The following is a 15,489-nucleotide window of genomic DNA, read 5'->3' as shown; positions in this document are numbered from 1 at the left end:
CACACACACACACACACACACACACACACACACACACACACACACACACAGAAAGGCACATGAGAACACACACTGCATATCTAATCATGGAGTTTCTGATTAATGGCTTACACCTAACTCAAGGAGATGCATACACACATGCACAAATGCAGACAGTGCTTTAGATCTGCTCACATGGATCTGCAGAAGCACACTGGTGAAGGACTCCCAAAACCCTCTGAAACCAGAATGAGTCCTCATGAAGAAACGCTGCTGTCAGATCTGCTGATATCGTACTGAAGGGATGGTTGTGGCCTCACTTTGCTCTTATTCTCTCAGACACTCAATACCACTCTGCCTCTCTTTCTCTAAAAGGGAACTACGTGTCTTGCATACATACTCCAGCGCTCACCACTGGTTTTTTATGTTTTCCCTAAAGTGCAGTGGCTTCAACCAACAGCACTACGATGGGGGCGAAAACGCCTCCTGCACAGATACCTTTACGTCTTAGAATGACATCAGCGACGGGCTATGATACAAGTGCCTCGGTTTGGGTGTTTAATACACCATTAGAGCTCTCATTTATCTTCTCCACTTGCTGACTTCTAATGTCTCCCAAAAGCCCCCCTGCCAGACTCACAGCTGGAGTCCTGAAGCAGGTCCGCCTGGCACAGATCCTCATCACGCCGATGGGAGAGTTTGAGGGGTTTACTTGCTGCCAAGCAAGCCCACCAGTGGAGCTCCATCATTAGACACTGCTCAGATCTATAGATTAAAGTTTAAACATCCCTGGTGGACTCCACATCATTGACAATTACTTGTATCTTCTCTACTTGTAACTTATTAGCTTGGAAAGGCATCTATCTATCTATCTATCTATCTATCTATCTATCTATCTATCTATCTATCTATCTATCTATCTATCTATCTATCTATCTATCTATCTATCTAGGCCTGGGAGTAGTGTAGCACTGCTGACTCAGTCATCCATAGACTTAGTCAATTATGTACATAATCCCTGTAATGAGATTTCCAGTGACATGGGTGAAACACTAACCCTGTGGGGCAGGAAGCCACGCTACATATCTGTAGAAAAGGCAATCACTGCTGAACAACTCCTTCCCTTTCTCTGTTACTCTGTCTCTTGCTGTCTCGTTCGCTCTTCATTTCTCTCTATCACTCTGAGTCACTCCAGACGTACACACACACACACACACACACACACACAGAAAGCAGGAATACACACAGGCGAGACATCGTCTACGAAAGTCATTACTCCTGCTGTCCAACAAAAGACACTATGAGAGTGAAACCCAGTCATAGACTCACTTCCAATGTACGTTGTCTATGTTGTTACTTAGCACAAAAGCTGAACTTTAAACTGGCCAAGGAAAACATTAAATGTATTCTGTTCTTCTTGCACACTGTATTGTCTTCTGTACATTAAAATATTATTAATATTAATTAAATATTATAATTATTTCCTTTTGCTTTACGTTAATCATTTTCGTTTCCGTTCTCCTTTCTACTGAGACATTTTCATCTCTCTGATCTCTGTTGCATATATTATATCACTTATAACAGACGCCCACCCTCCTTTGAAAATAGTTGTTTTTAGCAGTTGATATGCATTGCTATCAAAGCCGGATTTTAATATGCTGTGAGATTAATACCAAGCAGCGTTTATCTGGCATAACCAATAGTGTTAAACCCCCCCCCCTCCCCCCTACTCTCTGACTCCTCTCCTACGCCTGTTGATGAATAATGGTGCTATTCCCTTTGGAGCAGCATCTCCATGAGGCACGATCTGTCGAGAGACGTGGGAGGTCACGACTGACACGGCAACCCCTTTCTGTGCTTCCTCCCAAAAATTCAAAAAAAATAAAGTCAATGAGAGCACAAATGCAGACCTACATGTAGAGTACGTTGTACATTTGTGATTTCATCCTGGCTGGTCCTGGCATTACTGCGTATGTACTTTAGTTCCACTTCAGTTACATCACAGCCATACCTTTCTCTAACTTTTACACACACAATATGCAATAAACTTTTGTACATAAAAAGGCATTGCATCAAATACTTGGAGAGACAAAACATACCTCCACATATTTAAATTTAAATTACAGCATTACTCTGAATGTAATCTTAGAGTCAGCCTTGCGCTTTTTAAGGTCTGCAGTTGAACATCTTCCGTCACTTTAGTGACAATTTTGTTTTGAAGATTGTACCTTGTATGACAGAGAAAGAAAGAACCATGAATAAGGTTGTTTGTGTGTTTCTGCAACTTGGCACCAATTTCAAGCCTTTGATTATTTCTAACTCTAGGATGTTTTCTTGCAAAAAAAAAAAAAAAAAAAAAAAAAAAAAAAAAATCTGTTCTCTTTTCTCCAATTGAACGGTTTAGAAAATGCTTTGAGAATAAATGTCATTTTTCAAAAGGAAAAGGAAAATGTATGATGCATAGTTTTGTATGTATGTTTGTGTATTTACTTGTATATTTGTCCAGGTGGTAATATGGCATTATGGCATTATGTTAGTGGTGTCGGTGTCATCTGCATATGGTAATTCCTGTTATTAATTTCTTTGCTTTTTTTTCTCTTTTTTGTGTGTGTGTGTGTGTATGTGTGAGCATGTGTGCATCTCCCCCTTTTGTGCGAGTGTATGTCTGTGCATGCGTGTGTGTGTGTGTTACAATGATTAATGAGTCTGGGAGAGTGCCTGTGGGCTGAGATCAGGTGCAACAAGATTTAACTTAGCAGAAAACACTCAATTCCTTTCCTACACATTCAATTAACCCGTCCCTGTGCACTTCTCTCAGCTCCCCCTGCAGAGCCATTCATCTCCGAGCTTACACTTCACTCTGCTCGGGCCGTGCAGCGCTGGTGTTTAAATGCCATCTTTTATTTGCAGCCCCTTTGTGTTCGCAGTATGAGATTCACGCATAACATTTAGAATCAGCCTCTCAGATCAAGTGGCCCAGTCCCTCCTCTGATAAGGATGTACACTGCCACATTATACACTAGTCGAATATTATTTAGGCACTGCTTCTTCAAAGCATCGTTTCAAGACTTATTAAGTGATCATATTTACTTTATTATGCCCCTGTGAGTTGAAGATTGGCTAAACAGCCACTTGCTGAGTGCATAATTCATCAGTGAATTATACAAGCACTTCTAGGTAAAAAAGAAGTGCCATAGTATGTTAAATGTCAATTAGCAGCATTTGTGTGTAAAAATCACAGCACTTTGATTTGTGAGCTTTCAGATTAACATGAGACAACAACTAGAGCTCTGAAGATGCCAAAACATCTTTTAAATCCCGACAACTCATGACAATGTGCCAAACACAGATAAGCTACAAAAAAATAAATAAATAAACCATTCAAAATTAATATGGCAGACATACAGTATATTATACTATATCCAGTATTTTAGTATGCACCATAATGTTGTCAACTGTTGCTGCAATGTTTGCACTGGTGGTCTATTTTCGTTAAAGCAACAAAAGCACAAATCCATATTTTTTGACATAATCAAATGATGTAGTTTGATTATGTGCAATGTGAAACATGTTGCTTGTATATATAGTATATCACAGCTTTCAGCCTCTTGTAGTTGATTGTATTGCTTTGCTAGAAATAGTGGCTGCCATCAGAGAACTTTATGGGTAGCAGCTATAAAAAATAACAGTGGACCACATAACCACTTATATGTGGGATGAGTCACTTGTAGTGACAAACCCACAGAGAATTATCATCATTATTACCACCAGACTCTGCAGCTCCTACTCAGCTCTACTCAGCTTTATAGCATGTTATATCTCATCATTCTGCTTTTATGGCCGTTAGCTCTACTGTTTTGGTTCACTCTCACCGCAGCATCAACGTTAGCATCTAGCTGGTGAACATAGTGGAGCATTAAGCAGGTTAAGATGCAGATACTTCCCTCAGCAGGTGGTGGGGACAAAAACAACTCTAAAAAAGTAGTAGAGTAAATATTGGACTCAACATTGTCAGTTGGCCAGAAATAGCACTACAAAATTAATGCTATTGTTTCTCTGTATCTGCTGGGTGTATAAATTAGTTCACCACAAAAACGTTATCCAGCGATAAGAGTTGTATTTACAGCTGGTTCCACTGCCCCCAAGTGTCCAAAAGAACCAAAACAAAATACAATATTGCTGCTTTTAGTGTTTACATTATTTTGTCTACTCTTTATGTCGATGTAGTGTGATATGGTGAGCCGTTAATCATGATGGCATTCCTGTCCATCAGCTTACATTTGTGGATTATTGGTCTCAAATGAACAATTTTAACCATACCAGGTTTGGTTTATTGACCTCACTGGACATTTGAAAGCATTCATTTCCTGTTCTGCCGAGTCATCCGTCTTCATCTGACGTGATTGTCACTGCTGTTGTGTGCCACCGTTTGCAGGTTGGAGCTTCAGTATGGGCTCGGCGTACCAGTTTCACAGTTGGAGGGTGTTTGTGGTCGTCTGTGCACTGCCCTGTGTGTGTGCTGTGGTGGCACTTACCTTCATGCCCGAAAGCCCCAGATTCTACCTCGAGGTAAACAGATTTTGTTTTGAAGATACAGCTGTATCTTCGAGAATGCTGCATCATGGTGCTGTGTCATTGTCGCCGACTGTCCGTGCTTATTCATTTTACACTGACCATATCTAGAAAGACGCATCAGGCAAATTGAGAGCATTTGGACATTTCCTAACAGATCAGACCAGAAACTATGTGACTCATCCCAAAACAGGCCTTATGTGCATCTGCAAAATAGAAGCTGAGAGATCCGTGACAGTAGGTTTGTTGCTGCAGGATAATTACCCTTTGAAGTGAAGTGAGTCACTGTTGTCGTGACTCTCATCATTTTGGTCCATCTTGGAGAAATCAAAGGCGCGTATTTAAGTACAGTGTACACGATTGTGGCTGTGAGACTGTTGATGTCCCTGAGTAAATGAGACTGTTGCTGATCCCATGAATTTATCTCTCTCTCTCTCACCTCACTTTCCCTGCTGTCAGGTGGGGAAGCATGATGAAGCCTGGATGATCCTCAAACAGATCCACGACACCAACATGAGAGCGCGTGGGCAACCGGAGAAAGTCTTCACTGTGAGTGTTTGTTTCTGTCTTTGGCTGGGTTTCCTTGACGCTTAAGGAAGCAAAGAGGCTTATATTCTGCCACCGCTGGGACAGGTTTTAACGCTTTCACTGTGCAGGATCACATCTGAATTATGAAGGTTCTGAAAGCTGTTTTGTGTCATTCAGGCTTATGTGCTGCGTGAGCTGCACTTTGGGAAAGCCTCTTAGTCAACACGTTTCTTGAATTGATCATGTACTGTAGCACACGCTGTTTATGTTCACCCTTTTGATTCTGATTTGATTTTCATTAGTTATCATGTATAGTTGTGCTTTCACAGAAATAAGTGAAAAATCATGACGCTGCATTATCACTGCTATGTCAAGAAATGAACATCGTCTGAATATAGATTATACTGATTGCAATATACTGTTAATATTTTTGTTATACAATTTCCCATAATTCATTTTGCAGGTAAACAGGATCAAGATCCCTAAACAGCTGGATGAACTGGTTGAAATGGAATCAGAATCTGGCAACCCAGTTTCCAAGGTTTTCTTTAGGATAAAGGCTGAAACACAAGGGGTAATTATTTATTTTTTTTGATTGAATTTCACTTGAAGGCTTTTTTTGTCAGCCACTTTTTATCTTTTGGAACTCATATCTTTCCACAGCCCCAGATTTGTCTTGCGAAAACATGAAGTGTAATAAGTCTCTTGTCTCTCTTTAGATCTATATGAATCTTGTGAAGTGCTTCAACTACCCTATGCGAGAAAACATGACGCGCCTGGCTATAGTGTGGTTCACGCTCTCATTCGGGTGAGCTTCTTTCTGATGTCACAAATGTCACAGAAAAATCTGACAGTTTTAATTTCTTTGGTCAGATAATAGCAGTCTGCAGTTCGGGCTTGTGACCATATTGCACTTTTGTCATCTTGATCTCTCTGCTGTGCAGAAGTTGCATGGTCTCAAAATCAATCACAGTCTGTGGATCAATACTGGTCCATTGGTGTCTCAGTGGGAGCAGAGACAGGCGGAAAGCAGACAGAGATAAAAAAAAAAAAAGGAAAGAAAAAGAAACAGCCTGAAAACACTGTAAAATCAAACAGCAACCACAGGTTTCCCCTGGTGTTCTACCATGTCTGTCTGGTTCTCCACCTGTGTCTGTCTACACCTTTAAGTATGTGCCTATGACTATTTTTTTTGGCTGTTGGATTAATCAGCTGATTATATTATCACTCTATCATTGTGGTTTCAGGTATTATGGCCTGTCTGTCTGGTTCCCTGATGTCATCAAACACCTTCAGGCTGATGAGTATGCCTCCAAAGTGATGATACACAACAATGAACGCATTGAAGACTTCACCTTCAACTTCACCCTGGAGAACCAGATACACAGAAACGGCCTCTTCATTAATGACCGGTAGGTCAAGTTACCAACAGGATTAGGGGAGGGAAAATCCTATGGATAATTGTGTAGTTTATAACCTTATAAATAGAGTACTTACAATTAAACGTGAACATATTTGTATAATACAAACAGGGAGATTTAGGATCTGAAATGCGCTGCAGTTAAATGAAATTCTGCACTGTAACAAGTGATAGAATATTAAAAGCTGAAATGTAACTGTTTCTTCAGATTCATTAATATGAAGCTGAAGTCCGTCACCTTCATTGACTCTACCTTTCGTAACTGCCAATTCGATGATGTGACATCAGTGGGATCCTCCTTCCGTAACTGTACTTTCATTGATGCAATTTTCTACAACACAGGTGAGACGCCAGGATTAAAGATTCCTTAAACTTTTATTTGGACATAAATAGACAGTTGAGTGGTATATTTAGTCATTTCTGATTATCAGATTCATCAGGTGAAATTGTGTCATGGTGAAGAAGAAATATAGTCTGCTCAAAGTCACAGACAGCATAGTTCTGACAGGTGATCACCTCTTTTTTTATTGTTGCCAAATTGTGATTTTTTTTTTTTTGGGCAGACATCGATGATTCCAAATTGATAGATGGCACAGAGGTGGTCAACAGCACATTCACCCACAACAAAACAGGATGCCAGATGACATTTGATGACGACTACAGCGCTTACTGGGTCTACTTCATCAACTTCCTTGGGACCTTGGCTGTTCTGCCCGGCAACATTGTGTCCGCCCTTCTCATGGACAAAATTGGGCGTCTGTCCATGTTAAGTAAGAACAAGGGGGAATAAGGGCGGGGTTGATGTTTGTGCATGCACTTGAGTAATTGGTTTTCACATTGACTGTTGGATGCTGAAATGATTCATGCTCTGGATGTGGCATCCATCATTGAGTATGAGAGGCAATTTCTATAAGCCTCTATAATTTAGTCGAACATCAGTCAAATGAATGTCACTTGCACTAACTCTTGCTCCTTCACTCTCTTCGTGTTTGGTTGTCCATCAGGTGGCTCAATGGTGCTCTCAGGCATCAGCTGTTTCTTCCTGTGGTTTGGCACCACTGAGTCCATGATGATTTTCATGTTGTGCCTTTACAACGGCCTGAGCATCTCTGCCTGGAACTCCCTGGATGTGGTCACTACTGAGTCATTCCCTACTGTCAGGAGGTGAGCAATAATACAGATGAGTTATTATTTGTTTATATCATTGTTTAGACCCTTTTATTCAGGTATTTATGTGTGCATGTAGATACAATGGACATATAAATCAAGAACATGCTGGTGATTCAACCTTTCCTCATTTGCCTCTCTTTTTATCCCCCTTCTGTCCCTGATTCTCTCTCTCCCCACAGAGGAACAGGCTTTGGGTTCTGCAACGCTCTGTGTAAGCTGGCTGCAGTCCTGGGGAACCTGATTTTTGGTTCTCTCGTCAGCCTCACCAAGGCCATCCCCATCCTCATGGCCTCGTCTGTGCTTGTTGGTGGAGGCCTGGTTGTACTCCGGTTGCCTGACACTAAGTCAAATGTCCTCATGTAACACCAGCGTGGCGTTCATTGGCTGGGATAAAACCTGGGTGAATCCGAGAGGATGCCCAGGGATTGTTGGGTAAGGAATGCAAATTGCTTGGTTTTTTAATGTTTTAACACTTGTTATCCCATTTCACAAATGTACCTTAAGTAAATCCGGGTAGCAACCCACCTTTTCATAGTGTGTTTGACTTTATATCATACAAGTCAAACTTTTTACTTTCTGTGTAAGTCGATAATAAGCTCAATCATTTTGTGAGTGTGCTGTCTAGAGAGTTCCCATGACAGAGCTGGGAGTTTGCACAGAGTTTTGGCACTGAGACTTTGGTGGAGTTTTGTTCAGTGACGGGTTGCACCTTCCAGCTGCAGCTATAACCTTTCGCGGTGTCACTGCATGGTTAAAGCTCGAGGCTTTTAATATTGATACAATCTTATTAAGACAAGCCAGATGGGGAGAAAAGTGAAAAACAAGCTGTAATGAGCACAGTCTACCTGCTGTTTGACAACATTGGGAATAGATGATCAGACAGAGCGGACACACGACACAGCTGTATGACAGCTGGCTTGCCCACAGGACCCACATACACAGGGCATGTTGTAGACTGTGTGCTGAAAGTCAACCCAGATATACTTTATGTGCAAATATGTGTCTTAAAATAGACTGACACTCACATATACCTACACTTTTTTTCCACTCAGCAATTACATCATTCTGTACACACAATACTGTATTTTGCTCAACATGAAATTTGCTCAGACATCTGCAACCTTTTCAGAGTTGATCATAGTACGACACCAAGCCCTTTGCATTACCTACCCAGCCAAGAATCAAAAAGGCCATATTGAAAAACTGTATTTTCTTGTACCAATAATTGTATTGTATGTTGAATCCGAGGATGTTCATTTTATTTTATGCTGTGTTATTGTGGAAGTTGGAATGATGAATTATTCACTTTATCCAAATGTTGTTAGTCCAGCTCCCCTTCCACCTGTGTATTATTGTACAAAGGCTCTCTGATGAGCTGTCCTTCTGATTCTCGTGTCATGCCGCTTCCTTTTAAATATACTGAATGGCCTTTTTTAAATGTGCCTCTCCTTAACTGGAGCAGTCTGCCCATAGTCATGTAGTGTCCCAAGGTTATAAGGAACAGACAGAAACTGAATAGAAAGTGCATAGATAAAATAATTATGGTGTTTTTGTAAATATATGTGAAATATGTGGCCAAAACAATATTTTAGTAGGGTGTGAATTCATTTTTGGTCTAAACCTCATCTCTTCTGTTAGACATCCCTATTTTAATAGAACTTTTATTCCTGTGGGATAAGCCTCTCCTGAAAACAGTTGTTACAAAAGGTAACAATGAGCCAAAACATGATCAAGCGGTGTAAGTTACCATGCATGACTATAAAAGTAAAAATGTAAGTAAGTATACAATCAGGGCAAAATTGTGCCACCCATGACGAAAATGTCTCCTAAGGAAACCTTTTGGCTTTTTTGACTTTGTATCTTAAATCATCTTGGAAAAATTCATTTCAAATTGTGTTTGCATAACTGTTGAAGTTGTGCAAATACAAAACCAGATGATAAATTTGAGCTCTGTCATTTGTAGTGATTTTGTGAAAAATCTACTTTTGCCATAATCTCACACTTGAAAACATACCTACCTTGTACTAATTATTATGTAAACTGTCTTTCAACATTGAAACCTCAATGCATACTGCTAAAGATAATGATAATAAGATAAAAATAATAAAGATAATATAAGATCATGTCGCTAATTTCAAAGTGTTAAAAAAACCTCTAAAAATTTTAATTTATATTGACAATTTCATATATATGTATGAAATTTGACATTTTTCATATATATATATGTGTATTATGTATGTGTATGAAAAATGTCAATATATGTATATATGAAAACACAAAAAGTCAGTTGCTTACAGTCTTGTTTAATTTGTGTTTGTGGATTGTATTTTCTGTGGCTATCACAGCTTGTGTTCTCCTGCTTTTCTCTGCATTTGTCGTATCTGTGATTGCAGCATAGAGGTAGTTTGCCCTCGCACTGCAGTTGGCTCTTTCAAGGCTACTCAAAAAAACAAGAAAAAAAGAAAAGAAAAGAAAAACAGGCTTCCAAAGTGGTACTGTATATGTGCATCCATTTCCATAAACCTTTTTCTCATATTTTGACAAATCAGTTGGAAATACATAACGAGGTGTGCTGCTATTGCACAGCAGATATTTTTTGACCATGTGATTTAAATATTTTTGAAATAAAAGTATGACATACAGATTCTAAGTAAATGCACTGATATCAAAAGCAATGACTTTTGCCCAGTGCCACTGACTGCTGTCAGTAGCAACAATAAGGAGTGATCTGTATGGTTCTGGTTCTGGTTAAAACCTTAATTAGAGGCAGATCTACCTGTTGTGTTATACTGTGGGGAAATTAGGCCTATATTACTTGTTATGTCTGAGGTATTTGGGGTATTGGTTATAAGTACCATATTTATGTGTGTGTGTGTATGTGTGTGTATAAGAGAGAGAAACTGTATGTGTGTGTGGGCCTGCGTATGGATGCATGAGTGTAAATATTATGTACATATCAAAGCTGATTATGGTGGAGTTCTGGGTTAAATGTGTATAAACTCCCTGATCGACTCATGTGTCTCCTGCTCTGTCTAAGCGATAAGTCCATCTACTGTATCTCTGTTGTACATCTCTGTGTGTCCTTGGCTCTAACTCCCTGTTCACCTGCTACTCACTCTCTCTCTCTGTGTGTGTGTGTGTGTGTGTGTGTGTGTGTGTGTGTGTGTGTGTGTGTTGTGTGTGTGTGTGTGTGTGTGTGTGTGCGCGCGTGCGTGCGCGCGGGCACCAACTTGCATGTATGTAAGAAAACTTCTGTTCTTTTGTGGTCAACTTTGCGTTCCAACTGTAAACTCTTCTGGCAGAAAACAATGGCAATATTAAGATTTTTGTTGAGGAAAAATGTGAATGTATCGCTCTTGTAAGTTCTGTTCATCCATTTTATGGAGGTAAACAAATGTATGTGGAGAATAAAGTTGTGTATATTATTGTAAAGGGCCTGTCAGTCGTAAGATGACTGGGCTGTATGTTCAGACGTCCATAAGTGTGAAAATATGTGAAGAAATAGTTGCCAAATGAAGCTCTATCAGTAATGTTTGAAACTGCAAAGGCAGGGATTGCAGACTGTGCTGCTTTTGAACATATATACAATAAAAGTAATGTTCTCTAGCAGCTGATGTTGTGCTTTTATTTCACAACCCATATGTCAAACCTCAGAAGAAAATTAATCTCCATTATATATTACATTACTGCACTTACCTATAGAGATTTGCCTGTCTTAATTTTGCATTTTTATTCATAACAAATGCACATTTTTGGGGAGAAATTACGCACAGGCATGAAGTGCAAACTTTTCCCTCATGATTCCTTCTATCACAATGTCAAAGTAATGCTGCTACCTAGTGGCTGAACTCAGATATTGAAATTATTACAGTAACTGATAAAATTTACTGTGACAGCATGGGTTCATTGATACAGACAGATGTTAAAAAAAAAAGACCTTAAAGTTTACTTTGATATTAAGAAGATTTCTATGCATAATAACTTGAATTATTTCAAACCTGCTTGATTTCAAGATGAGTAAATGACATATATCTAAAAACATATTTTAGATGGACATTTATCATAAGAAGATGTGGAATTATTCACAGTTTAAACCAATGGCCCATCTATACCTGACTATTTTATTACAGGGGTCACACTGGGCGCTATAAACCAGGTTGATCTGTGTGGCACCTTTCAGAAACAAGGCAATTCAAAGTTTTTTTTTACATAACACAAAAAATAATTAACATATAAAAGCAAACACAAAGCAGAATAAGAAAATACACATAAGATTTTAAAAGCGTAAAATAAAAAACAGGAGTAAAAGTAAAACAGGAGTATGAAGTTAAAGCACAGCTACAGCTTAGTGACGTGTCCAGTACTGTAGTAGGGTGATGGTATTTACCCTTTTCCCCCAGTGGCAGTGAATGCAGCATGTGCCACCTTTTGACCAGCAGGTGGTGCAAGGTGCTAAATCTCCATCTCCTGTCCCGTCAATCATTTCATTTCAGAGAGTAGCGGGGGCAAGATAATACGACCAGGGAGCACTGTTCAGGAGTCAAGCCTGAGAAGATCACAGCATGGGGGTTGTCTGCCGCAAGTGACATTTGGCGCTTTCATGTAACTTCTGAAGATTCTTGTCTGCCATTTTCGGTTGTTTTATTTTTAAATTCCCCAGTTATTTACACCAGTTATTTCATTCATAACAGTATCTCCTGAGAGGCGCGGCATATTGGTGGCTGTAACGTTAGCTCGAAGGCTGAAGTTATTTCCAGTTCAGACGAGTTCACAGGTGGAGGAGGAAACGAGGCAGGATGTACCATGAAGAAACCTCAACTTTACAGAAGCCACGCTATGGAAGTAAGTACCACTTTTTTTGACGGTTGGTTTTTTAAGATAACATTGCGTTAACGCCTGTCTTTGCTTGGTTATAATGGGCAGAGGATGAAAACAAGCTAACGTAAGGTGCCACCATAGGGAGGGACGTTTGATGGGCAACAGGTGGTTCAGCTGCACCTGGCTTCACTGAGCAGCAGGATACCTTTAGTAGGTGTGGCAATCCTTGGAAATAAGGGGAAATAGAAATAGTATGTGATTAGATGTGAACGAGGGTGAACAAACTGTTAATAGAAAAGATTTTTAGCTGAATCACTTGCATCCTGGTTGTTAAATCCAAGGTATAACACTGGTAAGTTCTGGGTCCGGGGCTGCAAACTGTCCTCAATTTTAACTCCTGAAAGTCTTGAACTGTACTTTTCCTTCAATGTGCCCCCGCACGTACCACATGGTTTTTTTAATCTATTTATTCAATGGTGGTAGGCGGCATATCAGCCTGTCTACACATTTGGCATTTTCTCATAGGTTAACCATTAACCTTGGATTTTGCTGCTGTTGAGAAATCTATAACTGACTACATGAGTATGCCAGGAATGTAAGCGAGTTAACTGATATATAAAATAAAAAAAAAACATCTTACGTCTGCAAAATGCTTCACTAAGTAACTGTTTGCTGTTGTTACTTACTAACATGTGGACAATGTACAGCTTTAAGAGATAATGCCAATCAATTATGTCATCAGTGCAGTCTGTCCCTTTGATTTGGCCCTCTTTTTGGTCAATAAAATTCAATGAGGAGAGACAGGGTAGTCTTAGCAATCATGTCCTTAATTTGCTCCCCTTTTATCAGTTTTACCCTGAAAGTCAGTCTTGATTTATTGTTTCCTATTGACCCCCCCCCCCCCCCCCCCTGCATTAACCCTGCAGCTAAACAAAAGCATGAGTCACAATCATAGAGCCTGTACCTCAGGTCCAGTGGTCCTACTACACACAAAGTCAACAAAAGCCCATCCTGAGGGTTAAATATAACGCTCAGTGCAAGACTGCAGACAGACTCTTCCAGGAAGTGTGTGAGTGAGTCAGCAGAGGTAGTGTGCAATGGCCTCACTGGGGTTGCTCTGTCTCTGAGATAAGTGTTCATACAGATTCGCATCCATGTCAGCTGCACAGCTGGGCCACCGATCTATGGTTGGAAGGCTGGATACTGTGCTCAGGAGGGGTTATGGTATTTTTTTATTCATTTTGTGTGTGTGTGTGTGTACTGAGCACTTTTTTAGGAACACCATGCAAACACTGGCTAGGGCCTCCCTTTGCACTCAAAACAGTCTCCCTTCTTTGTGGCATGGATTCCACAAGATGTTGGAAACATTCCTTTGAGATTCTGCTCCATGTTGACATAGTGGCATCACATAGTTTCTGCAGATTTGTCAGTTGCACAGTTTCGCTGCGAAACTCCCGTTCTACCACATCCCAAAGGTGTTCTACTGGATTCAGATCTGGTGACCGGGGAGGCCAGTGAAGTACACTGAACTCATTGTCGTTTTTATGAAACCAGTTTGAGACGACTTTTGCCTTGTGACATGTTGCATCAATACTGGAAGTATCCGTTAGAAGATGGTAAATTGTTGCCATAAAGGGATGCACATGGTCAGCATTCAAACCATGATTGATTTCTATTAATGGGCCCAAAGCATGTCCAGGAAACTTTCCCCAGACCATTACACCACCATCACCAGCCTGGACTGTTGACACAAGGCAGGTTGGGTCCATGTATTCATGTTGTTGACTCCGAATTCTGACCCTACCAACTGTGTGCCTCAGCAGAAATCCAGATTCATCAGACCAGGCTATTGTAGTCTCGATGAACCTGTGTACACTGTTACCTCAGGTGTCTGTTCTTGGCTGACAGGAGAGGAACCTGACATGGTATTCTGCTGTTGTACCCCTTCCACCTCAAGGTTGGACGTGTTGTGCACTCTGAGTTGCTTTTCTGCTCTCCAAAGTTGTAAAGAGTAGTTATCTGAGTTAACAGGCCGTTCTCCTCTAACCTCTGCCATCAACAACATGTGCCGATCAGTGGATGTTTGTTGTGTGCAAATCCTAGGAGATCAGGAGTTTCAGAAATACCTAAACCAGCCCATCTGGCACTAGCAATCATGCCACAGTCAAAGCCACTGAGGTCACCTGTTTCCAGATTCTGATGATGATCATTTGATGTGAACAACAACTTAAGCTTTTGACCTGTATCTGCATGATTTTATACATTTCACTGCTGCCACGTGATTGGCTGTTTGAATAATTGCATGAATAAGCAGGAGCACAGGTGTTCCTAATAAAATGTTCAGTGAGTGTATATGCAAATGTTTGGTCCGTGTCTCTCTTCACATGTATTATACAGTCGTTTGGCAGTTTATTAGGAACACCCAACTAAAACGAATGCAGTCTAATACAACACACCTGTAATGAGTCGTCCCTTCATGAAAGTGGTGTTGATTGAACTTTGAGGTTATTTTGGAGGCTGCGGTTTTTTGGTGCTGTTGAACTGTATTGTGTTATATGGACACGTGTTTCTACTACTCTGTCCATCCCATTTGAGAGTAGGCTAAGTAACAGAAACACCTAATGCATTGCAGTTCAGCAGCACCACATCTTCCAAAACGATAATAGAGTTGAACCAACACCACTCTAAAACAATTACAATAAAAACTGAACATTAAAACCTTCGTGAAGGAGGATTTATTGAAGGACTGTTGCATTAGGCTGCATTAGTTTTAGCTAAATAATTAACTGCCAACTGGATCTATGTCAAGTCTCTATTGAGACCTAGTGAACGGATGTCTATGCAGGTGGCTGTTGAACAGGCAGAATGTACCGGAGAGTGCTTGAGAGGTTTAAAGCCCCATAGAGGTTTGAATGAATAGAATATACTTCAACATCCCACTGGGAAAATAGTTTTGGATTCAGTGTTGCAGTTCCAAATACAATATACAATTTGCAGACATA

At 40.2% G+C, this 15,489-nt stretch overlaps 2 protein-coding genes across 4 annotated transcripts in view; both read left to right on the top strand.

The window, feature by feature from the left end:
• Positions 1-11,275, top strand: part of sv2ca (synaptic vesicle glycoprotein 2Ca) — a 29,961-nt gene extending 18,686 nt beyond the window's left edge. Inside the window, exons 5-13 of the mRNA XM_056377322.1 lie at positions 4,415-4,548; positions 5,011-5,100; positions 5,543-5,653; positions 5,799-5,887; positions 6,327-6,491; positions 6,708-6,841; positions 7,063-7,269; positions 7,504-7,663; positions 7,849-11,275. Coding sequence (XP_056233297.1) covers positions 4,415-4,548; positions 5,011-5,100; positions 5,543-5,653; positions 5,799-5,887; positions 6,327-6,491; positions 6,708-6,841; positions 7,063-7,269; positions 7,504-7,663; positions 7,849-8,032 — 1,274 coding nt within the window. The 3' untranslated portion in view covers positions 8,033-11,275. The remainder of the gene's footprint in view (positions 1-4,414; positions 4,549-5,010; positions 5,101-5,542; positions 5,654-5,798; positions 5,888-6,326; positions 6,492-6,707; positions 6,842-7,062; positions 7,270-7,503; positions 7,664-7,848) is intronic.
• An 883-nt stretch (positions 11,276-12,158) lies between these two features.
• iqgap2 (IQ motif containing GTPase activating protein 2) overlaps positions 12,159-15,489 on the top strand; it is a 35,241-nt gene continuing 31,910 nt past the window's right edge. For 2 of the 3 annotated variants that reach the window (XM_056376256.1, XM_056376254.1), the window contains exon 1: positions 12,178-12,511. In XM_056376256.1, coding sequence (XP_056232231.1) covers positions 12,466-12,511 — 46 coding nt within the window. In that variant the 5' untranslated portion in view covers positions 12,178-12,465. Of the gene's footprint in view, positions 12,512-15,489 lie in introns of all 3 variants that reach the window. The other variant, XM_056376255.1, reaches the window with a different exon arrangement.

The sequence above is a fragment of the Seriola aureovittata genome, chromosome 5 (assembly GCF_021018895.1).
Source record: "Seriola aureovittata isolate HTS-2021-v1 ecotype China chromosome 5, ASM2101889v1, whole genome shotgun sequence".
NCBI lineage: Eukaryota > Metazoa > Chordata > Actinopteri > Carangiformes > Carangidae > Seriola > Seriola aureovittata.
This window is presented reverse-complemented; position numbering and strand designations above follow the sequence as displayed.